A 26,064-nucleotide genomic window follows, 5' to 3' on the forward strand; every position below is an offset into this window, starting at 1 on the left:
TTTGGTGATTCTTTGGCATCCACAACCTCACCATAGAAGTTCATACACTGTGGAAATCTTGTCAACCTGTTTGACTACTGTAGATTTTGGCCAGATAAGTGCTTCTCTGGGACATTTAAATGAAGTGACCTCTGGACATTTTGGCAGACTTTAGGCCTCTTTTCCATGAGCAGCTGAAGGCGGTGAATTCACTGCCTGCCAGCTGCTCCCGTTGACCACCACCTGCTTGCATTCTCAGAAAGAGAACTTCCTGTGTGTCCAGGAAGCCCACAGACCAGATATGAGCCCTGTACAGAGACTTTGCCCCTTGAATTTGGACCAATAACCCAGTACCTCCTGCTTTCCTCAAACCAGAGGTGGTTGGTATCAGAGAGGTCAGCAGTAGGCATACATATGTAATCGCTGCTGGGAGACTTGGGCGCAGGATACATCCGGTTTATGGCTAGTCCTGCTGCTGAACTAGTCCCGGCGACGTTGATTACTATTCACCCTCTAGGTCCATGTGGATAGTGAGAAAAAAGCTATTGCTGGAGGCCAAATAATAGTGTTTTAAAATGTAATGTCTGCTCCGTCTTCTGACAGCGCCGAAGTTACTCGGTGTGCGTCCAAATCTCCTGCACTGTGATGACAGTGCTTGAGCAGTAGATGGATGATGGTCAGTCACCTGAGGGAACAAGGTGTATGGCTGTGCCTCTGAATTACGAGACCATGGTGATCTCTTGCTGTAATATATATATGTTTGCTTCAGGCAGCAGAAAGTCTAGACCCGTCCCTGCATATGAGTAGGTGGAGGTCAGAGGAGAGTACATGTAGGCTAGGTGCAGTACAGATTGATGTAGGTTACCCACTAATCTATGTAGGTAGATGCCTGTGTGATTACTGTTCTTGTGTAGGTGTCGGATTTGTGTCAGTGTAGGAACAAGATTGAATGTCCCTGTATAGGCGCTGTGTACTTTAGTCTAATTAACTAGCGCAGATGCACTGTAATGATCATGTCATGCTTTGTCTAATGTATAAATGTACAAGTCATGGCACTTTTCTTTCTGTAAGTGTTTGTGTGCGTGGGTGGGTGGTGAAGTCTTGGCTGGGGTAGGCGTTGTATGATTGAGTGAACACATTGAGGTTGTATTTGTGGCTTTCTGGGTGGTGACTGTGGAAGTCTCAACTGTAGGATATGCTCTACAAATGCATCCCCGTAGTTATGTATTTTAATTTAATCTGAAAATCTAAATTTTCCCTTGTGATCACCATATATTCTTTGAAACAAATTTTCTTCTACTGAAACAATGCATTATTGAGTAGGTTTGATGTAACTTTCAGAAGGTGTTTTTATACCTCGTGCTTTACCTGTATTCTCCCAGGCAAAGCCTAGGCATTTTGGGGGGATCTTTGTGAGTACTACCATACAGGGGTTGTTACCAATTATGGTCATTTTCCAGCGAATGTGCAATTCATATGTCCATTCATTCACCAAACCTATAGTAGGGTACTATTGGTGAAATTAATTGCACTGATTTGTACTCCACATTACACTGGAGGTAGTCTTTAAAGGACCGCTATAGTGGAAATCTTAAAATATATATGTACACAAACTTAAAGGAAGTACATTTCTCCCAGATTAAAATGCACCATAACTTGCGTGTCTCCTAAGTTGCGTTTGCATACGGTACACAGTAAAAATCTGACAGGTTTTGGACTAGTCCATCTCTTTATGGGGGATTCTCAGTATTTCCTTCATTCTTTACAAAAACACTCCGTGGAAAAGATCCATACAAAGATTTTGGACAGCCTGTCTACTTGTTGCACACAGTTTTGGCAGTTGGACTGATCACTTGCCGTTCATTAAGTGCTTTTGAAAATAACGAAAAATCTGAGGACCCCCCCCATGAGGAGATGAACTAGTCCAAGCCCTGTCAGATCTTTACTATTGACCGTAAGCAAAAATAATTTTTAGTGCATTTTAATATGTGTGAAATATACTTATTATAAGTACTATATGTGTACACATGAGTTTCAAATTTAAGCATGTTTCTATAGTTCTCCTGCAGAAACAAACAAGTCTAGCTTGTGTCAGGGAATACGTTCTCAAATAAGTGTTGCTACAATGATGACCTGGCACTGAAGACCCTGGTATAAAATATAACTTTTAATAAAGATAGTAAAATGATAAAAATGGCACATAGTGTAATTGTTATCCACCTGTGTATCTAAATGTCCCTATACTACTTCTCAGAACTCTGACTTGAGCGTGCAATTTACTATATGTTTTGTTTTATGAAAATTATTTGTTTTGGGGGGCTGTGGTGGTTGTGTGTGTACTGTGTTTTTGCTATTTTTGCCCTGACGAAGCCTCATAGAGGTGAAACATGTTGTTTGTCAATTTGCACCTTGAACAGCACGTGTATCAATTACCGTATATACACACATATAAGCAGACCTGCGTATAAGCTAAGGTACCCACTTTTCCCTCAGAAACCAGGAAAAAGTGATTGACTCGCATATAATCACCCTCCCCAGTGTAGCACCCCTCCACAGTAGCCTGATGTGTCTCCAGTACAAGTCAGCCCCACTCCCATAGCCTGATGTGCCCCAAGGATGATACAGCTACGTTTCAAGATGCAACTAGATGGCATCATAGACATGAGACACGACCATTGCCCCACAGGAAGAATTCCCAATCACTGCACCGCTGACAATGCTGCTTGCACGCTTTACTCCACAAGCCAGGGGACACAGGTAGTCTTGAGCAGCACACTCTGCACACCATGTTGCAGGGGATGAAGGGCATGGGCACAGATGGGAAGCCAGCTGGCAAGAGCAGGATCACTAGTGCATGATCCTTATGCTCCAATGTCAGTAACAAAACCTGCTCCACCATCTGTTATGCTCCACTGACTCTCATATAAGCCGAGGGGGTAGCTTTTCAGCATATTTCTTGTGCTGAAAAATTGGGCTTATACATGAGTATATAAGGTATGTTAGTTAGTGGGCAGTACAGTGGCGTAGTGGTTAGCTCTCTCGCCTTGCAGTGCTGGGACCCCCAGTTCAAATCCCATCCGGGGCACTATCTGCACAGAGTTTATATTTTCTCCCCGTGTCTGTGTGGGTTTCCACCAGGCAATCCGGTTTCCTCCCACATGCCAAATACCTACAGATAAGTTAATTGGTTTGCTCTAAATTGTCCCTAGACTGCGATACATACACAGACATATGACTATGGTAGGGAATAGATTGTGAGCCCCTCTGAGGGACAGTTAAGTGACAAGACAATCTATAGTCTTTACAGCGCTGTGAAAGATGTGGGTGCTGTATAAATAATTAGTCCTTAGCCTACTCCCCCCAGATATATCTGCATCTGAGACATAGCTTCATACTAGCAGAGTTGATCTTTTCCACCATGTGAGTTTTTATTTGTTCTATACACAGGTGGACAACAATTATACTTGACTTGGATCTCATCTACCACCAGGGGCAGTTATATGTATATACTTGTCTGCTATAAGGTATATTTTACACCAGCGTCTTTAGGGCCCGGTCCGATTGTAGGGAAACATTTTTTGAGCTCTGCTGTAAAGCAACCTTTCAATATTGATAGCCATGGTCTATAAAGTCTAGAATAAAATTAGCAAATATGCAGAAGTGTGGACATCATTCCTCCACTGCTGGCTCCCTAATGTGTAGTTTGATTAACGGAAAAGCATAAATGAATCACATTCTAGTGACACATTTAATTTGGCTATCTGCTGACTCTGCAGTAGAGCCATTACAGATTTGGCATCGATAATACTAATGATTTATCTCTCAGCTGCTATTACACTCATGTGCTGAATAGAGGAGAAGTCTGTCCAGAGAGAATAATGACTGGCTCAGTGCAGGTGCCAGGCCTGGACAAGAGGATTCAGCAGTTTTATGTCAATCTGGAACTGATGCTCCGGCCAGGATAGGCAGCTAAACCGGCTTGTGACAGCAGGGGTGGGGAGCGCCAAAAAGTGATAAATGGTGCACCAAACCCTGGCAGTAATGCTGACTATTGCCTTCAAGTGGAACTAAACTCTAAACTTCCTCACTACTCTAAAAGATTAGACACAGCATGACGACCTTTAGGCTGGGTTATTTCTTAGTGATCCCTTGCATAACACACGGTTTATAATGTGTAAACTGCAATGGAGGCGGGGCATAGGCTTTAACCCATTAGCTACTTCAATAGCATTATCTCGTTTGAGATAAGTACACTGCTGTTGACTTCATTCGGCAGAACTTGTTGTGCTGTAAATTCTTTGAATGCTTGGATCTCTCCCTACAGCAGAAAATATAGAAACTGAAGCTGAAAGAAGTTCTGTTATCGTCTCACAGTGCCCCCTAGTGACAAATGGCCATAAATACACATTACAGCAGTACTAATTAGAAGCAGGGAAGTGTAAGAAAACAAATGTTCTTAAATTTGCCTGGAGCACTTGCAAGTCTCTAAATAATTTGGCTGCTAAATGGTTAATACAAAGCCTGCATGCAACGAGTTAGAATAATGCGATCAGTTACAACGCAGTACTGTGAACAGGCCCATAGAACTGTATGGGAAGTGAGTTGACATGCAGAATTATTCTGCAATGCAGCTGAGCACTGTGAATTCTAATCTTCATTACAATTCATGTAAATCCTGCAAAAAAAAGTTTTACTTGTTTTCACTGCTGCAGACGGCACTGAAGGGGTTAAGCCTCAGTGTTTACTTTATGGAGAGATGCAATGGCAGAGCTCTCCTGCAGTCTATTCACAACTGATAAGAGCTAAAGTTTAGAGGCAATTAAACTGATTTTTCAATAGAAAAATCCATATATTTACATAGATCTGTACATCAGTCCTGAAAGAGGGACAAATGAGGAAGACCGCGGTGTTCCCAAAGAGGGATTGTCCTTTAAAGGAGGGACATTTGGGGGCTATGAGACTAGTGGGTATGGTAAGCTTAAACTGGTTGTGTGACAGTGAGCTTCATCTTGTTTGCCTGAATAAAATAGCTGGAAAATCTGTCTGCCGTTAAAGGGACTCCGAGCAGTGCAGAAACTATGGAAAGATGCACATCATTTTAAAGCTCTCTTTCTTCTCTTTCCAATGATATATAAACCACCACCCTACGCCTTTTAGTTTTCGCTATTTTCGCGATTGAATTTGCCGCGGCCGCGATTTCGATCGTGAAAATAGAGAAAACTAAAAAGGCGTAGGGCAACGATTTAGGTGTCGTCAGAAAGAGGAGAAAGAGAGCTTTAAAATGATATCCATCTTTCCATAGTTATATTGTATTACACAGGGCGACTTTTTGTCAAAGTCAGCAGCTGCATTCAGCAGAATGGAGCTGCTGACACTGGGGAAAGTGTCGTCCTCTGTAATACAATATAACTATGGCTTGATGGATATCATTTTAAAGCTCTCTTTCTTCTCTTTCTGACGACACCTAAATCGTTGCCCTACACCTTTTAGTTTTCTCTATTTTCGCGATCGAAATCGCGTCCGCGGCTATTTCAATCGCGAACATAGCGAAAACTCAAAGACGTAGGGTGGTGGTTTATATATCATTGGAAAGAGGAGAAAGAGAGCTTTAAAATGATATGCATCTTTCCATAGTTTCTGCACTGCTCGGAGTCCCTTTAATATCGCAAGCAAGTTTTTGCATGTTGAGACAAAAAAGAATGTGTGGATGAGCGTGGTTCAGTTTGGTAATGTGCCAGTTATATGTGGGAAGGGTGGCTTTGGAGTTTGAAGTATGACGAGTTTTTAAAGATGCACATGCCGGGGGTAACATCCCTGCCTTTGCTTGCTTCAAAACGTAGGGTGCCCATTCATTGCTTTATTTTTGGCATTGATAGCCGGTTGATTCGATCATAATGGTCGAATCTGGCAGAAATCAATGCAGCAACATGACCACCTGATCAGGGGTGTAACTACTCAGCCCAGAGCTGTGAGGATTCCCCAACCGAGCGCTGTAATTATAGCACAGGAGATATGGGCACAGCCGGCGCCACCATAGACCGTAATAGGAATAGGAATTATGGCTATAGTGGCACTCCGTGAGTAACTTTGGCGCTGTCAGAAGAAGGAGCTGAAGTTACTTTTAAAACACTGTAATTCGACAGCCAGCAATAGCTGGAAGCCGAATTGCATCATTCCCCACCATCCACGTGGACCTAGAGGGGGAATAGTAATTAACGCTGCCGGGACCTGTGCAGCAACAGGATAAGCCATATACCGGCTGTATCCTGCGCCCAAGTCTCCCGGCGGTGATTTCATATGTATGCTGCCCCAACTACTAACCCTCATTCCCCCATTATTCTAGGAGTCCATCCTTCAGATCGGGTGTTTTTGTGGCTACACTTATTAAGGATGTGAAGATCCTGATGGCCACAATTGTTGTATGACCCTTGCAAGACGGGCTGTGAGGGTCACCAAGGGTAGGGGAGGGAAAGGGTGTGAACATTGGGGGGGAGCTCAGTTTTGCTGTTGGCCCCATGATTTGTAGTTATGTCACTGCACCTGATTGATCGTTCTGATATTTTTTTGGCTGAAATTAGTCATAAGGATTGATCAAGCATGCTGGAAAAATCTTGGTCCCAAGGACTCGATCGGGTGCCTGGCGTGACGACGTTTGAGTTCTCAACGAACGATGGGGCCACGGCCAGTCCCCCTCCAAATGGATTTGTACCCTCCGGGCTCATAGTGACTGTTGCATGCTCACCTGTCTTGCTGCTGCGACTCCTGGCCTCCCCTTGTCCAGCATCTTTTTGAATTGCCACCGCCTGTACCATGCGACACTGCTGCATGCACTGACATCAAGACAAGGCACAGAACATTTATACCGTGCTTTTTTCCTGGCGGACTCAAATCGCTTTCGAGGCAGCCTCGAGGGTGTGCTCAGTAGGCTATAAGACTGTTAGGTAGTCTTGTCCAGGGTCTCCTTACTGAATAGGTGCTGGTTTACTGAACAGGAAGAGCCGAGATTCGAACCCTGGTCTCCTGTGTCACTACCAGTACATGTGACGTTTTTGTGTGGTACAAGCTTTCTCTTTGATCACTGAGAAAGACGATGGACAGAGGAGGAGGCCAGGAGTCGCTCTAGTGTTGAATCTGCAAGACTCAACCACGTTTCATGCTGAAATGTATTGGAAATGGGTGTGTTGTGTGTGGGCAGGCAATCTATCCCTCTCTGATCATATGCGATCAAAGAAGAATGTAACTGATGGTCTGACTAGTGGCAGATCTACAGGTGGATGGGCACCTTAAAATCTACGCGCATGCATTAAATTGTTATTGTCTGGAAAGATGGTTTATGGAAAGATCGTTCAGAAATTGTGAGCAATGGTGTCCACCCCATTCAGTTGACAAAGCAGTTTGTGATTTCATGTTGGGTCATTCTCTGAATGATCTTTCTGGTGCACAGGTTTTGTAAGTGTCTCTATATAGTTTAAATGAATTGATAGTTTGAAACCAGTACAGATCTTCTGTGTGACTGCTTGTGTGATAGGTTCCGGGTAGTGATTCCGTGCCAGCATGCTGGTTCATCAGTGATTCAGTGCCAACATGTTGGTTCCTGTCAGTGTTTCTGTAACAGCATGCTAGTTCATCAGTGATTCAATGCTAGCATGCTGGCTCATCAGTGATTCAGTGCCAGCACGCTGGTTCATCAGTGATTGTGCCAGCATGCTGGTTCCGGTCAGTGATTCAGTGCCAACATGCTGGTTCCAGTCAGTGATTAAGTTCCAGCATTACTGGTTCAACAGTGATTCAGTGCCAGCATGCTGGTTCATCAGGGATTCAGTGCCAGCATGCTGGTTCATCAGGGATTCAGTGCCAACATGCTGGTTCATCAGTGATTCAGTGCCAGCACGCTGGTTCCGGTCAGTGATTCAGTGCCAGTGCCAGCACGCTGGTTCCGGTCAGTGATTCAGTGCCAGCATGCTGGTTTTGGTCAGTGATTCAGTGCCAGCATGCTTGTTCATCAGTGATTCAGTGCCAGCACGCTGGTTCCGGTCAGTGATTCAGTGCCAGCATGCTGGTTCATCAGTGATTCAGTGCCAGCATGCTTGTTCATCAGTGATTCAGTGCCAGCACGCTGGTTCCGGCCAGTGACTCAGTGCCAGCATTCGGTTCCGGTCAGTGATTCCGTGCTAGCATGCTGGTTCAGTGCCAGCATGCTAGTTTATCAGTTTACCAGCATGATGGTTCCTGTAAACAATACAGTGTGATCATGCTGGTACCAGTCAGTGATTCACTGTCAGCATGCTAGTTCTGGCCCAGTGATTCAATGCCATCATGCTAGGTCCTGTCAGAGACCCAGTAAGCAGTGAAGATAGGTTTGATGCTCATCCCAGATTTCAAACCTTTGAAAGTAATACACCGTCTCCTTTCTTTCAGTCCACAGTTTGTTAATGTGTGCACACCACCCGTTCTCACACGCCATAGATTCTGTCCATGTCACAACTGTTGTGGAGCGTGTCGTATACATCAGGCAGGCAACATGCAGATGTTCACTCACAAATATGTTATCCACCCTGTTAATTAAAAAAAAATTGTTGTAGAATTTAGGATAGTTTTTATGGGGATCTGCTTTATTGTGTATCCTTATGTGTATATACCCGTGAGTATATATGCATCTATAAATGTATATTTATGTATAATACGCACATACATAAATATATTATAGCCGCTACTAACTGTGCCCTTTCTCTCTAATACTCACCATCACTTGTGTGCTCATGTGCTGTCCTTTCTTGTGCAGACATTGCCCCTCCCCTTATTGTAATGTGGTGGGCGGGAGCAGGAGGTCTCTGTGTCCATTTATAGCTTGTCTGATCCACATCTGACTCTCTCTGTCTTTCTCTCCTGCTTGCAATGCATCTTGGGTAGAATTGTGGAACAAGCACCGGGAAGTGAAAAAGCAAAAAGCTGTGGATAAACAGAGTAAGAATCCTGAGAAACCCCCCAAACCTTTCCCAGATCTGCCAGCAGGGCGGCCCTAGACCTTGGTACCTCGGGGCTGCCCAGTGTATCAGGTTTTAGTGTAAAGGATTACGATTAGGCTGGTAGCAGGAAGGCTTTTTTGTGGCCAGGTGACCTACGGTAGCAGTAAACTGCAGAGAACATTACATTAGATTTCATAACTATCCTGAATTGTAATAAAATGTGGTCTGTTTTTGGCATTTCAGGTCTGATTAGTTTGTTCAATTCAGACCTGTAGATAACAGATCTCATATTAAGGATCACAGATGTGTAATTGTAGAGTCATTCTATCCACACAGCAATGTGCAGCTGGTAAACACATATTAAGGTGGGGGTTCTCTCATCCAATCTGTAAAATCAGTCATTCATTATAATCGCATTATTGATCAGGAATCCGTTTGGGTTTGATTTTATTTATAATATCATCTAGGACACTTGCCTGGGGCTTCTACCTGCCCCCTCCAGCCATCCCGTGCCCTCGCAGTCACTAACGGAGCCTCCGGTCCCCTGCCACCAGGTAGTTTCATTTTCGCTGACAGGGAGTCGGCGGGCTTTCTGCGCCTGCGCAGGCCTGCCCACGCATATCCTTCTTCATGTTCCCATCCTCAATAGCGTCCTACGCAGGACGGTGACGCGGAAAAAAATACGCGTGGCCAGGCCTGTCCGCAAAATTGAAACGGGGGACCGAAGACTCCGTGAGTGACTGCGAGGGCACGGGACGGTTTCAGGGGGCTGGTAGAAGCCCCAGGAAAGTAAAACTGATTTTTTATTCCTGGCTTAACCACTTTACCCCCGCGCGTACGTATTTCTCCGCCCCTTTTTCCATCCTTTAAAAACCAGGGACGGAGAAACACGTACTTTCCGCGTTCCCGACGCTGCCCGCGCTTCCGCTCGTAAACACGCCGCCCGCCGCTAGTAAAACCGCCGCCGCCCGCTCGCCCAGAGATCAATGAACGGGAAAATCCATTCCCGTTCGTTGATCTAAGCCCCGCAATGATCAGCTGCTCTCCTATGGGCAGCGCGATCATTGTGAGAAAAAACTCACGTGTCCAGCCTCCTTATTCTTTCTCCAAGCTTCCGGAAGGAAGCTTGGAGGTCGCATTAAAACAAAAAGTTACTGTGGCCATCTTGTGGCCAAATAGTAAACTACACCCTACACATTTTTCACATACAAATAAATGACTTTTACACATAAAATTAACTCATTACCTCCCACACTCCCCATTTTTTTTTTTTTTTGTAATTAAAAAAAAATTAAAAAATTTACAATTAAAAAAAATACATAAATAGTTACCTTAGGGACTGAACTTTTTAAATATTTATGTCAAGAGGGTATAACACTGTTACTTTATAAACTATGGGCTTGTAATTAGGGATGGACGCAAAACTGAAAAAAATGCACCTTTATTTCCAAATAAAATATTGGCGCCAAACATTGTGATAGGGACATAATTTAAATGGTTGTATAACCAGGACAAAAGGGCAAATACGTTTCATGGGTTTTAATTACAGTAGCATGCATTATTTAAAAACTATAATGGCCGAAAACTGAAAAATAATTATTTTTTTCCCCACATTTTTCCTATTTTCCCATTAAAACACATTTAGAAAAAAATAATTCTTGGCATAATGTCCCACCTAAAGAAAGCCTAATTGGTGGCGAAAAAAACAAGATATAGTTCATTTCATTGCGATAAGTAATAATAAAGTTATAGACGAATGAATGGAAGGAGCGCTGAAAGGTGAAAATTGCTCTGGTGCTCAGGGGGTAAAACCCCTCAGTGGTGAAGTGGTTAAGTGCCCCTTTAAAGTCTTAGTTCAGATGTAGTTTTTGTATGCATTTGATAGAATATTGTTAATTAAGCATGAACAATTTTTGTATTAAAAAAAAACCTCGGTACCTGGAGTCGTTGTCAGTGCTTTCAAAAACCAAGGAGTCAGAGTTGAATGATTTGTGTCTGACTCCACAGCCCTGATGGATAGGGAAAATACCAGCTGCACCAATTCCTAGATCTTCATCTCTTCCTCAGCAAAGCACTGCTGCTTGCTCAGTCAGTTGATACACTGCCCTTTTAGGGCTGGTTCAGCAGCCTGCAGCGGTCCGGCGTCTCGTTCAAATTTTGTATTCTTTTTTTTTTTTCTTCAATCGTGCAAAAAAAACCCTTGTGCTGGTATCGTGCAGCACGGCTGTCTGTAACGTTATAATCCAGCTGTCACATAGAACACAACTGATTACTGTGAGCGGGGCCTGAGACGGTATATTGCACCTAGACCTGTGATTGTGTTTACAGTTTACTGATAACATGATGGTTGAAGCAGGCACTCCTTAGAAGAGCTTCGTCCTGATCCAATTCTTTTCCGCCTAAGTTTTCTCCCAGAAGATCATTTTCACCTTCTGTTTAAATAACTTTTTAGCACTCTGCAATAGAAAAAGTACCAAAAAGTAGGTGAGAAGGTACTGTCAAAATTATTAGTATTCTATACTTCTATACAAGGATGTTCTGGCTTGTTGGTGGCTCAAAAGGCATTTTATTGCTAAGATAGGAAAATATCACCTTGGAGAAAGCATAGGAGGAAAAGTGAATTGGATCAGCCCTTCAGCAGGTCTGTTGGGAAAAGAAGCTTCTGTGATCCTGTAATCCTCCTGGAGTTTTACACCTTCTTAATTAGGTTTTAGTCATTAAGGTGGGCATACACTGGCAGTTGGCTTTAGTTAAAGAGAAACTCCGACCAAGAATTTAACTTTATGCCAATCAGTAGCTGATACCCCTTTTACATGCAAAATCTATTCCTTTTCACAAACAGACCATCAGGGGGCGCTGTATGACTGATATTGTGGTGACCCCCTCCCACAAGAAACTCTGAGTAGTACTCCTGGCAGTTTCCTGTCTGTGAACCTTGCTGCATTGTGGGAAATAGCTGTGTACAGCTGTTTCCAACGGACAAAACAGCAAGCAGCAGTTACATCACCTGCCAACAGAAAACATGTCACCATGTAATAAATGTCAGAATGTAAATCAGGGATTTAAAATATTTCACAATGGGCAAACACTGACGAAATCATTTATACATAATTATTGTAAAAATGAAGCACTTTTTTTATTACATTATTTTTACTGGAGTTCCTCTTTAAGTTGGTATTAAACAAAGCCTTTTTTTTATAGATTGACTTCTAGAAATCTGAATAGTTCTCTCTTACTTTCAGGGTTTCAGGTGATTCATAATTCTAGAACATACCTGTCCCATGCAGTTGATTCAGTTTTAAGTTTTACACTTTTCGTCAATTGCTTCCTCGTAGTATCTCTTGTGGATTCTAACGGTCAAATGTCTCTTGCAAGTTTCCTGTCCTTTTCATCTATGTAGGTTAGATCTGTACCGAAAGTCCATGTTTTGAGGATCCTATCTCAGCAGGGTTAATAGCTAACTGAATTTAGAATGCCCATCTGTATGTAGTCTCAATATTGCAACTGTTGGTGAGGTCATAGAATGAGCTTCAGAACTGTTGATTAAGAATAGATAAACCACATGAGAAAAAGTCTTTCATTATAGTGCTTAAGGAGAACATTGACAAAAACTACTGTGAGGAAGTGCCACCACTGGAATCTGAGAAGGGTACAAGAGGCAGGCAGGTAAATCCACCTTCTGGTGCCAACTCAGAACCAAAAATTCTATTCTGGTTGAAATTGTCCATCATGAAGAGGACCTCCTTTCTAGAAGGGTCTCAGCTCTAGGAAGCGGCTTGGTATTTCATAATTTGACTACCTGGATGAGCTGGCAGATTTCATTTTGGGGAAAGATTTGTTGGGGTTTCTTATGTAAGTTAGTAACTGTAGTGGTGAACTCACACCTTCCCCTCTCCTTCCTCCCACCATCCTTCTCAGCTAACGCTTTTTAATCATGCCTTCACTCCTCTCTCTCATGTCACTCAGTACCATCTGAGCAGGGTGGGCTCCAATGACTAATGTCTTCACTGATTCAGTCAAAACACTACTACCCACAGTTGCCTGCAACAATGAAATCCTCCCTGGCCACAGCCACTATCATTTAAAAACCAGTGTCTTTAATTGCTTTCTTAACGTTTGTTTGATTGAATTGACCTGAATTTTCCATCACAGTGGCTAAGTGGCCAGTCAGAATTCGGATGTTCGTGCAATCAAAGCCAAAATATAACGTCTGAGGAGGAGTGATATGCACTAATCATAGTGTTTGCTTTTAAATTCAACTTAGTGATATTTAGAACAATGATTATTATTTGTGTACTTTTTCTTTGCATTGCTTCATTTTTTAATTTTGGACAGATCTAGTTCAGAGATGGGCATTCGTCTCTTATTCTTGAATTGATGTGATGATGAATCCAGTAGACTAAAAACATACATTGCCGATGTCCATCCCTTGTCTAGAACTTCCTTTTTGTACTTGGGACCTCTTTGTGTGCCAGCTAGAGAGAATTTTTACATAACTTTTGGTAGCAATTCTGGGGATTTTGGGCCCCAGGCATGTGTGTGGTCACACGCCTTGAATTTCATTTCAAAAGTTCAATCCACCCAAAACTGTTATCTGCAGAAGACTTTCATCCCCTTGTTTTGGCTTTTTACTTGCGCTCTCCTAAAGCAATACTGTTACCTCATAGTGAGTAGGAACTAAAGAGGTCTTCTGCCATCTAGGTGGATTGAACTTTAACTCTATCCTGAGTTGGTTTACCTCTCAATTGGGTGTTCATCCATTGCTCAAGAGGTCACAGATACAACATAAAGTTGTAAGTCCTCCTCCATATGATCAGCCTCGTTTTGATTTTTATTCTTTGAGGTTTACATTTTACACTGTCCCAAAATGTTGGCAAATTACTTATTTTTTCTTTCAATTTTTCCTTTCCTGATCCGGGATGCTGGTTGTTCAGACCTTAATTGTACTTATAAAGGCATAAAAGCCTGTCAACTGTGCCCAGCATAGTGTGATTACCTGATCACTTTAAGACCCTTCTTCCACCTCTCACCCATGTTTGAGGTTCTCTCATTCTTACCTTCTGTAGGCACTGAGCAGCAGCCTAAGCAGGTCATTGATAATGCCGACACCGAGGAGAAGAAGTCCCAAATTAGTGCCGACAGTGGCTTCAGCGTCACCTCAGGATCTCAGGTGAGGAGTAATATTTTCTACAGTGGTTAAAGTGTTTGTTTTTCTCTTTAACCCATTCCATACTTGGACTAATAATATTGCAAGGTGTTAACAATGGTCCTACCAATGCCAGAGTGAAATTAAAGGGAACCTGAAGTAAAAATGAATTTTAGTTTTAATACATACTTACGTAGCAGGAAGGCTCTGAATACCATAGAACCTTCCCAGTCTGCACTCCATCCCATCGTTCCTGTGTGGTAGCTTCCACCAGAGACTGCGTTGGAAGTATGGGACAGGCAAACAACTGGGAAGGCTAGTCTTCAGTCTACCTAGGTCAGTGATCTGCAAACTTGTCTCTCCAGCTGTTAAGGAACTACAAGTCCCACAATGCATTGCTGGAGTCTGACAGCCACAGTCATGATTCATAAAGGCAAATGCTTTGTGGGACTTGTAGTTCCTTAACAGCTGGAGAGCCAAGTTTGCAGATCACTGACCTAGGTATATATTAAAACTGAAATTATTTTTTTCTCTACGACTTTAGAAGAACTATTCTATTTGTTTACTACATTTAGACAATCCTATTACTGTTGGGACTATTTCACTGTGGCAGAGACAGATCGTAATTGCCCATAACATTACTGGAGTTTATTTTGACAGACTATCATTGTGCTCTTTTGTGGCTGTGTTTGGAGAGCAGTTCTTGTTCCAGTTATGAAAATAAATACATAATAATATAATACAATTTTGAAAATCTATTGTATACTACACAACACGGTCTATAACCACAAATAATACAAACAATCAGCCATGCCCCACCTGATCAATGCAGCAAGGGCTCAGATACCTGGCCATTTGGAAATCAAAATGCATCCCGACTGTCAAAAGATGTATTAATTATCATCAGAGTATCAGATAGCGCCACGTAATATGTAGGCGTTTTATAAATGCAATAAATAAATTATATTCCATGTAAAGAAGCATGGTTGCGGGGAACGTGTGTGTCCCCAGCTGCCAGAGCTGAATAGGAGGTGAGCAGGGGGAGGAGCCAGAGCCAAGGAGCCAGCTTCAAGTGACAGCGTAGGGCGGCAGCCGGGAATCCGGAAATCTTAATTCATTTCTCACATTGGCTGCAGTAAGTCGGCCTCTTCTAGTTTTGCCCGGCCAGAACCCGATGTGGCCAGACTTCGGGTTCTGGCCGTAACATATACATAAAATGAATAGCAATGGGCTCTATTAACAAATCTTCTCATAAATGACATTATTTATCACCTAATTGATGAAAATATCCTTTCAGCACATTTACAAGCCAAATAATCACTCAAAGTAAGTTGTTCCTGATTATCTTCATTTCATTATTACGTTTCTTACCTTAATTATATTATACTAGCCGACCCGCGGCATAGCATACGCCGACCTGGAGGGGGTAGCGGGCAGGAAGGGGGTATTGGGCACAGCGGCGGGGAGGGGGGTCGGACCCCCCCCCCCCCCCCCCCTCACCTGGGTCCCCCATCTGCGCTCCCTCTCTAGCTAAAGTTCAGTAGCCGCCGCTATTAGTAAGAGGCAGTGGGCGGGGATGACTCACCTCTTCCACGTTCCAGCGTGCGTTCCACTGTCGTCACTTCCTGCAATGCCGCCCACTGTATTGTAAGTGGGTCCGACCCCCCCCCTCCCCGCCGCTGTGACCAATACCCCCTTCCTGCCTGCTACCCCCTCCAGCTCGGCGGCAAGTGTAGGACCGCCCCTGGGGGCAGGGCGCTACTTCTTCTTGCTTGAAGGTTGAGGCACTTACTCTAATATATATATATATATATATATATATATATATATATATATATATATATATATATATATAATATTTACTCTTTCCGAGCTTAAAAATTTAATATACAGTAGATAAGGTGAAAACGTGAAAAAGCTTTGTGAATCATGCCCATTGTGATTAACATCCAAGGCAAGGAACATAAAATCATGTCCTTTGGAGGTTCACCGGACAGAAGGATCCTTTTAGGATCTTTGTGATGTTAACTTATTTACTGTTTCTTTAAGAAGTTGATCAGTGCTTTAAGTTCTATACTTGAGATAACTATTAAATGTTAGATTAGATTAACTACGACACTTTATTGTAAACTTTGTTTGTTTGCATATGTTATGGTACTTCTCAGTAAAATGTTCAGTTGACTTGAATAACAAGTATAATGGTTATAGATGTATTCAACTTTTTTATTCAGTAAAAAAAAATCTATTGTAAAATGGTCTAATCCAAGCTTGCAGTGAAAACTTTTTACCGGCCCATATTTAAACTGCATAGATTTGCATTAACATTTCCATATTTCTGCATCAACTTAGAATTATTTGCATGTTTCAAGTAAAGTAGAAAGTTAACACTGAGCCATATCTTTGTTTCGATACACCTTTTAGACATCCGTGGCAAAGGAGAAACAGGGACACAAAAATACCTACAGACGTCCACTGCAGGCGGAAGTAGTTTTTCAGCTGTCCATGGCAGGTGGATGTGTAAACACAGAACACCTGTAGATGTCAGCGGAAGTCTAACGCCCCTGTATACATGCCTGAGTAAGGCAGCTGATAACGACCGCCTGAGCCGATAGGCACGTGTGTGGTGCCCGCCTATCCCCAACCGATAAGCGCTCCGCCCGGCAGATCAACACACACCCCACTACGCCCAATCGCATTGTCTGTACTGCTCCCCCACCCGCAGTCATGCATGTGCCGCTTCGTCATCCCTACACAAATATGCTATTAAAGAAAAGCAAACCTTTTTAAAACCAAGCCATTGTTTAATTTAATGGTTTTAGAAATCACCTTTCGGTCCATGGCCTGTTTTGACTTTCCAGTCGTGGCAGAAGGCTCAAAACATTCTCCCTTGCAGCTGTGCACCGTGTGAACACTATACCCCAAACTCTTTTTGCACACATTCTAACTGGTTATTTGCAGACACAACTAGTTACCACTTTCTGTTCAGGTGCTATATCAGCTCTGTTAATGCAAAAGGGATTTTTTTTCCATGATTCTACTAAGCGATTCGGTTCTATGGTTGGTATGGAATATATGCTTGGTTTTCTCAGTTGACCTATGACACAATTGCATGTGTATCTGTGAAGCCGAGGCCCCGTTGTCTCACCAGATGGGTTGTCTTTTTATCTCTTGTTCTGCCTCCGGACACAGCGGAGTGATTTGGATGGAGTCAGTACAGGACCTTCCATTCTCATTCGAAGCAGCAGTCAGGATTCTGAAATCAGCACAGTGGTAGGATCCGAGCATGCCTCCTCGTACTGTGTGATGTAGATGGGGGAGTAGTTGGGTTGATTCACAATAGATCCAGATTCATTTTCCACATATGACAGCTTGCTGTTTTCTTTACAGGTCAGCAACAGCTCAGGGGAAACACTAGGTGCTGACAGTGATCTAAGCAGCAACGCTGGAGACACCTTAGGTGGACCAGGAGGGGGCCGGCTGTCAGGTTCCAGAGGAGCAGTATCAGACAGCGAGATCCAGATGAACTCTCTCACTGGAGCTGTGTTTGTAAGGACCATAAAGTTTATTTGAAAAAAAAAAAAACGGTCATAAACATTACGTGATGCTGCCCAAGTCATTTTGCAACTTAATGTTATTAAAAATTCACTTTCCGTTTCAGCCTATAGCCAACTGTGACTTTCCTAAACTGTGACAGTGACTCAAATTGAAGCCTTAGCAGCAGCATTCCATATTCCCTGTTAGGGGTAGAGTTGCTATGAGACTGTTCAGAGTCTCACACCCTATTGTAGAAGAAATAATTACACACAGCAGGAGGCTTTGCTACTCCTTTTGAAGGGTAAATCTGGCCAAAGACTGGTTGATATGGCCAACAGATATATCCCTCTCCAATCATTATCTGATTAGAGAGGGATCTATTGGCTATAATCCCACCACACAAAATCTGAAAACCTGTGCTCGCATGCTGGGTCTCCCAGGTCTCCCCCCGATTCCCCCCCCCCCCCCCCCCCCCGGGCCATACGGTGTACCCGAAGCACTCTCATCTGTCCGTAGTTGCAGTCTGTTATTCAGCATCCCCCCCCTTTTTTCACTCCCGAGTCCCACTAGGGGTACTGCGGCACGTACCTTATGTGACCACTAGTATTTGTCCTCTAGCATTTGTGACATCACACAGGCGCTCAGGACTCCGTAATGAAGAGAGAAAGGAGCAGCCAGCAGGTAGAGAAGACACCAGAACCACACTATGGACAAATGACAGTAGCTTCAACTTGCGACACACTCTCAACCTGCTGCCAATTGACCAGAATTCTCCCTCCTGCTCAATTACCAGTTTTGGACAAGAAACAGTTGATTGTGAATCGTTTGCAGCATTGATTTCTAGCAGATTCAATCAAGTGATCAAATTGGCTGGATATCTATACATAAAGATCCTTAAATATATGACCACCTTTAGAACTTTTGTCATGGCCCAGTTGTCCTAGTCTGAGAGATATCGGCTTACCTTCTGCTCCAGTGATAACCTGGGCAACTGTAGCAAATTGAATGTTCCCACTCTGGGCATTCTCTGTATGTGGAAAAGTAACTAGGAAGCCATTGCATTGTTATCATCCATAAGGCACATACAGAGCCATGTCTAGGAGAACTCATGGAGAGTCCAGTGAATCCCATGGACAGGAAGTAAGGGGAAATCGCAATCAGGACAAGCATATGAAAAAGAAACAGATGACCTATCACTACTCCACTGTATCCAGGATTGTACAATACACCTGTGTGCTATTTTTTATTAATTTTTGAGACTACATTTGTAATCTTCTCTAAATCCAGGTTTATTTTGTTTCAGGGGAAGCAACAGATGCTGCGTCCCGGAGACAGGATTAGCGCTGCTAGCCCAGGACAACCACCACAAGATGTTAGCCAACGAATCTATCTGTATGAAGGACTTCTCGGTAAGCAGAATACATACGTTATGGTTGAGTTCCTGAATCAAAGATCATCTTATGCCCTAAAAAAAAGCATTCATTGAAATGTCATTCATTCATTCAAATAAATATTTAGTGGAATACTGTACATTGTAGCAGAATCCAATCTGAGACGAGCAGGCATGCGCCAATTCTTTTCCCACAGGCCTTCAGGACAGCAGACTGACTAAAGCCCCATGAAACAGAAATAGCCGTCTGATACAGTTATTCTTTACAGTTTTGTATGGCCTTTTGTTACGTCCTCTGTTAATCATTGTGTTCTACTCAATGGATTGGAGAAGAGTGGCAGGATTAATATGCGTTTGCTTCAATCATTTCTAACAGTAGCGATCATGCATGGTTTCCAGCTTGCTTGATCTCTAACAAGCAGTTGATGGTCGTTGTGGGATCCTCATACGCACTTAAATGGACTCCGAGCACCTCTCATGGGCATGCTTTTAAGACAGACTACTTCCAACAAAGTCGTGCTATGACCCCTCTGGAAGAGCCTCTTGCAATGGCCATGCGTGTCACTTCCTCCTCCTGCTTCATTCAGTGATGAACTTCTCTAACAGAGAAGACAGGGGTGACCCGGAAGTTTTATAACATAGCCAAGATGGCAGCCGTGATTTTTAAATTGAAATCGACACAAACTATTTGGTGTAGAATGGCGATGCAGGCATCAAATGAAAGAGGACAGCACAAGCTACAGAATGGTATGCATCTTTGAGTACTTTAAGTCGGAGCATGCCCATGAGAGGTGTTCGGAGTCCCTTTAGATAGGTCCTTAGTTGATCCTAAAGGACAACTGAAGTTGTCCTTTAGGATCAACTCAAGAATATGGAGGCTGCCATATTTATTTCCTTTTAAAACAATACCAGTTGCCTGGCAGCCCCGCTGATCTGTTTGGCTGCAGTGGTGTCTGAATAACACCAGAAACAAGCATGCAGCTAATCTTGTCAGATCTGACAATAATGCCAGAAACACCTGATCTGCTGCATGCTTGTTCAGGGTCTATGGCTAAACGTAATAGAGGCAGAGGATCAGGAGGACAGCCAGGCAACTGGTATTGCTTAAAAGGAAATAAATAGGGCAGCCTCCATATCCCTCTCGTTACAGTTGTCCTTCAATGAGGTTTTTCAGTTGATATAAGTTGCTCGTGTGTTTGGCCCTTTACACCTGGGTTGGTATCGTTTACTTAAAGGAAACCTATGAGATCCTTGGGTATAAAATTTGCATACTTTCCTCAGGAAAGGGAATCCGCTGGATCCTACAGAGGCTTCCCAGTCCCTCTGTTCCAGTGCTGGAACCCTGAAGTTCCATAGAGCTGTGCAGGTGCTGCTGGCTCACGCCTGCACCGTAGCCCAGAACTGCCGTTTGGGCTCAGCGGAAAAAGCCAAGCACGTTGGGCAGGAGAGAGCTGCCTGCACATGTGCAGTGGAGGTCAGCTCTGTTGACTTGATGGGCTTGCAGGGGTCTCTGCACTGGAATGATGGAGGGCCACGGGGAAAGCCACTGGCTACCCTCTCCTGAGGTAAGTACCCTCTTTGGGCCTTTTTTCCCTCTAGGTTTACGAACATATGCAGTATGCTTAGACCTGACAATCAGCAGAGTTTTGGAGTTGCAATGGTATAACTTAAAATACACCTTAGCCAATGCCCATCTAATTATCATGATCGGGGTGGACCTTCCAGTCATCTAACATGATTCATTGCTGGGGGAGAATGGATGAACCGGGGTCTTTCAAAAGAAAAAAAAGAGAGAGACCAAGAGCCCCTTATGGTGTAGTAAGCCTGGCAAATTGGTAAATTAAATCCATTAAATTGTCTACTCTCAAACCTGAATCACGGATGCGACCACAGTGGACCACTTAAGTTGTCCATGTGCCTCCACATTAGAATCAATCCCGATCAAATAATAGGTCATGCTCCAATAGAGAAAATCTCCTGGTTAACCCAAGAAAAAATAACCAGCAAAAGACCCAACGCTAGTCTAGTTTCGGGAACCCAGCACAAAACCTCATAGAAAACCGTTCACATTACCCTCTACAGCACAAAGCATTGTTTTAGGCTAAATAGTGTGGGCGTAGATTACTACAACCTATCTGAAACCAAGAAGTTTGAGAGGGTTCAGTCCACTTAATTATGTTAGTGAAATTTCCCTATGAGGTTTCCTGATGTGTCCCCTTAATTAGACTAGCTCCAAAGACCTCCTATAGGGGTGGGAAACCAACGAACTTGGAGGAGGCACCCCAATGAAGATAAAATGCTTAAAACATTTAAAAAGGTAAGTAGAACTTTCCTCAATGATACGAGGGAGGCATGCTTGCTTGGCAGTACAGTATCACTATATAATGCACATACTTAATTGTGTACAATACAGTGATATTACCAAGCAAGAGTGCCTCCCTTGTATTATTCAAAGATTACTTTGTATGTTGCGGAGTGGTAGACCATGAAGGACAAGCTAGGGCACCCAGGAGGCAATTCCCCTGGTTGGAGGTTAAGCAAGAGTCTCAGAAATTTGTCTAACTTGCCTCAAAGACATACAAATACCAATAGTGAAAGAATGATACAAACCACGCATTTCGCGGGTGTCACCCTGCTTCCTCAGGTCAACAAAACGTGTCTTGATATAGATAGAAAATGGCTAGGAGCAGCACCTGCTGTCTAAGTGAAAGGTGTAACTCAGCACTAGCAGAGCAGAGGCCTTTCCCATATAGATGGTCCTGTCTGCGTAGAATCAGACTAGTAACTGGATTGTGCTGGCTGACCGTTCTTATGGGATTTCTAATCAATATTTGAACCTCAGTCTGTTACTCTTCTAACCTATTCATTCATTAACATTTCACCCTGCTATTTGCTTTTCATCCTTTTCGACTGTAACATGTAATAACCTCTTATGTTTTTACCAGTATCTAACCTCCTCCTTGTTTTCTCTTCTGATTCGCTGTGACTTTTTCTCACTGCTTACTGATTAGTTGCTGTATTTGTGCCACTGACATGCCATCCACATGCAGTGGAGCGGCAGTTCTGTGCAGCAGTAATACTTACAAGAATTTAAGCTATTCATTCACTGTGAATCTGCAGCTGCTCTGAAGTACGCCTTCTTCCGCTGTCTGAGACACAGTGAATGTGTAGACATGCTAAGTGGCTGGTACCCTTGTGTGGTGATGAAAGGTCCTCTTTAACTTGCCTTGCCCTTCTGTGTTTCCTTTTGTTTTTCTCTTGTCATGCTGCATTTTGCTGTGGCGTGGCTTTGCGCAGGAAGAGATAAGGCCTCAGTCTGGGACCAGCTGGAGGATGCAGCGATGGAGACCTTCTCTCTGAGTAATATATCTATTTGCCTCTGCTAGTTGTGCTGGCATGCTAGCCTGCTGTGTGTTTGGAATATATACCTGCTACTCTAAGGGCCTCCAGGCATTCTGTAACACGCTCAACCTTTTTCTTAAAGGAGTACTCTGCAAAGTGGTATTGGATTACTCATGGACTAAGAATCATTTTGGCAATTTGTACATTTTTAAAAATGTTAGTCTTTCAAAAGTTATTAGCTACAAAATATTTACCTATTATCCCTCAGAATGGATCTCCAGTCAGTTTTATGACTAACTTCCAGGAAGTAGGCGTTGCAGCTGTGCCAGTGAGCCAGGCTGCCGGTACACCGCCCCCATCCACCACAAGCTACATCTGCGGTAAAGGCTGGGTCACACTAAGCAGTATGAAGAACAGTGGACATTGTGTTTACATCCTCCTGTGCTGCATCCGGCATTGCCTTATGACACATCCCATAAATTCCTGCATCACATTCTATACTACAATGGCAGACTTGCCAACCTTCTGAGATAACAAAGAGGGACACCTTTAAGCAATCCTGTGGAACAATTTAGTTAAAAAAAAATGTACCTCAGTAAAGGGAAGCCTCCCGCTCCCCTTCATCTCGCCATTCCAGCACTGGGACCCCAATGGATGAAGCCAAACCCGTACTAATCTGTGCTGGGGGGCAGGTGCAAGCCATGGTGCCCAGCTCTGTCGGAATGTTCTTATTTACTTGACCGGGGGGGGGTTCCAGCGCTGTAACTGCATGGGGAGGGGGGGACAAAGGAAGCTTCTGGATAGGCTGGATAGTGTAATGATTCAAGGGATACTGTAGGGGGGTTGGGGGAAAATGAGTTGAATTTACCCGGGGCTTCTAATGGTCCCCCGCAGACATCCTGTGCCCGCGCAGCCACTCACCGATGCTCTGGCCCCGCCTCCGGTTTACTTCTGGAATTTCAAACTTTAAAGTCTGAAAACCACTGCGCCTGCGTTGCCGTGTCCTCGCTCCCGCTGATGTCACCAGGAGTGTACTGCGCAGACACAGACCATACTGGGCCTGCGCTGTGCGCTCTTGATGACATCAGCGGGAGCGAGGACACGGCAACGCAGGCGCAGTGGTTTTCAGACTTTAAAGTTTGAAATTCCAGAAGTAAACCGGAGGCGGGGCCAGAGCATCGGTGAGTGGCTGCGCGGGCACAGGATGTCTGCGGGGGACCGTTAGAAGCCCCGGGTAAGTTCAACTCATTTTCCCCCGACCCCCCTACAGTATCCCTTTAAGGGCAATGCCTCTGATATAGGAGACTTGGGTTTGACTCTTGGCCATCACTATGCAGTAAGCCTGCACCTATACAGTAAAGAGAGCTTGAGCAAAACTCCCTAACACTGCTACTGCCAGCAGAGTGCGCTCTAGTGGCTGCCTCGCAAGCGCTTTGCGTCCGGCAGGAGCAGGAAAAAAGCGCGATACAACTTTAGGAATTATTATTATTCCCTCAACTTGGATAAGTACTTGTTTGAAACACTTTTTTCACTGCACGGCACACTTTAAGATACCCAACACACTTCTAATCATGCCCCTAGCCATGCATACTACAAAACAATCATAAGCAAAAGACATAGAATACATTCATTTATAATTTAAAACTGTACTGATCCTGTATATCCTTGTTAGTTTTCCTTCATATTAACATATACAGTATAAACAAAGAAATGTATCAATTGAAAGGACGTAAAAAAAATTGAACACTTTTTTTAGTATTTGTAGTTGGACAAATAAAGACCAAAGAGGGATCAAGGGTTTTGGTGTCCAAAGAGGGGACTGTCCATCAGAAAAAAGGAGACTTGGGAGCTATGCAACAAGAGGGGAAGAGGCTGTAGTAAACACTCCACCTCCCATTAGAAATGCAGAATGTGTTAGTGGCTGTGACAGCTACACCCACCCACCTCCAGTAGAGTAAATGGTAGAAAGAGGGTGTGGCAGCCGGCATCACTCCCCCTCCAAGAAAGCACTAATAGGCTAGGTTCCCACTTGAGTTCGATGCCAACAGGAGTAAGCAGTGTAGTGTCCGCTCTGAATGTACCTATGAATATGCGGCCAGGAGATTTGGGTGTAGGATAAAGCTGATAAACAGTTTACCCCGCTCAAGTCCCGATGGCGTTTATTACTATTTCCCCCTCCAGGCCGCCATGGATAGTGGGGGAAAGATGTAATTCGGCTTCCAGTTATTGCTGGTGGCCGAATTTAGTGTTTTTATCGTAATTTGTGCTCCATCTTTTGACGGCACCCAAATTACTCACTAAACGCTGCTAGAGCTGTAATTCCTATTATGACCTATGGTGGAGCCGGCTGTGCCCAAATCTCCTGCGCTGTTTTTGCAGCAGTGTGTTACCAGAACGCTACACGTTACTATGCAATACCATCGTTGCACTGTGAACGTCGCATAGACTATTTATTGCAGTGCGGTAAGCTGCCTTATAAGACTTTATAACGCAACTCCGCAGCGTCCCACTGTAAACGTAGCCGCAATCCTTTTTTAGATGGAGAAAAGGGGAATATAGGAAAAGATCAGGAGAAAAAATATCATGGTCCTTCGTTTTAAACACTTTGCAGCTAATCACTTTTGAAGTTTTTACTTTGAAATAATGAAAACCATTATTATTATTTATTATTATTCCAATCTCATTTCAGTGCCACTTTATGGAGCTGTTTAATCAACTTGCTATATAATTTGTGTATACCAGTACCTTGAAAACCGCTGTTGGAATTTACATTTGGAAGTTTCCAAAGAAGGATTGGTTTTGCTGAAACACACACTTGGTCAAGAGGCCCTGTATGCAAGGATATTGTGATCAGAGAATGCCAAAATTTCCTTGATTTACTTAAAGGACAACTGAAGTGAGAAGAATATGGAGGCTGCCATATTTATTTCCTGTTAAACAATACCAGTTGCCTTGCTATCCTGTTGATCTATTTGGCTGCAGTAGTGTCTGAATAACACCAAAAACAAGCATGCAGCTAATCTTGTCAGATCTGACAATAATGTCAGGAACACCTGATCTGCTGCATGCTTGTTCAGGGTCTATGGCTTAAAGTATTAAGAGGCAGAGGATCAGCAGGACAGTAAGACAACTGGTATTGCTTAAAAGGAAATAAATATGGCAGCCACCATAGCTCTCTTGCTACAATTGTCCTTTAATAATGCATTTAGCATAATGTATGTTATCTTTGATTCTGTCTATCTTATGCTCTGTCTGGCCTTCTAAATCTCATAGTTGGCCAAAAACCGATTTCCAAACAATCTTTTTAATGATTGATTGCAGAAATGATTGGACTTTCTACAAAAATGTTCTATTCCTATGTAATTCAATTGATTGGAACCTAAAATCTTATCTAATTATCAGAAGAGTCGTAATGTTTTCTTGCTGGGCTAGTTATGATTGTTTTTATAATTGCTAAATAATTATCTGGGTGTTTTCTCAGCTGCTTGGTCAATTTTCCAACAAAGTAAATGTGATTGTTTTGAATTTCGATCTTGGTAAAAGATTGTTTTGAAATCTGTGTATGGTGGTTACTATAATGCAGTCTAAATTTTTTTGTTTGTTTTGGATAGAGATGAAAATGCACCAAACCTTTGTTAGGTTGTTAATTCTGCCTTTGCACCTGGTTGCAAAGACAGCCGTAAAAAAACCCCAAATATGCTCTAACT

The 26,064-nt window shown here is 43.3% G+C and overlaps 1 protein-coding gene across 25 annotated transcripts in view; it reads left to right on the forward strand.

Moving 5' to 3' along the window:
- MADD (MAP kinase activating death domain) overlaps positions 1 to 26,064 on the forward strand; it is a 191,926-nt gene that overhangs the window by 121,795 nt on the left and 44,067 nt on the right. For 10 of the 25 annotated variants that reach the window (XM_068260535.1, XM_068260542.1, XM_068260539.1 and 7 more), the window contains 6 exons: positions 8,890 to 8,943; positions 14,012 to 14,115; positions 17,281 to 17,361; positions 17,479 to 17,637; positions 18,929 to 19,034; positions 22,313 to 22,375. In XM_068260535.1, the coding sequence (XP_068116636.1) occupies positions 8,890 to 8,943; positions 14,012 to 14,115; positions 17,281 to 17,361; positions 17,479 to 17,637; positions 18,929 to 19,034; positions 22,313 to 22,375 (567 nt within the window). The remainder of the gene's footprint in view (positions 1 to 8,889; positions 8,944 to 14,011; positions 14,116 to 17,280; positions 17,362 to 17,478; positions 17,638 to 18,928; positions 19,035 to 22,312; positions 22,376 to 26,064) is intronic. The other 15 variants (XM_068260538.1, XM_068260553.1, XM_068260549.1 and 12 more) reach the window with 6 other exon arrangements.

The sequence above is a fragment of the Hyperolius riggenbachi genome, chromosome 11, assembly GCF_040937935.1.
Source record: "Hyperolius riggenbachi isolate aHypRig1 chromosome 11, aHypRig1.pri, whole genome shotgun sequence".
NCBI classification, from domain to species: Eukaryota; Metazoa; Chordata; class Amphibia; order Anura; family Hyperoliidae; genus Hyperolius; species Hyperolius riggenbachi.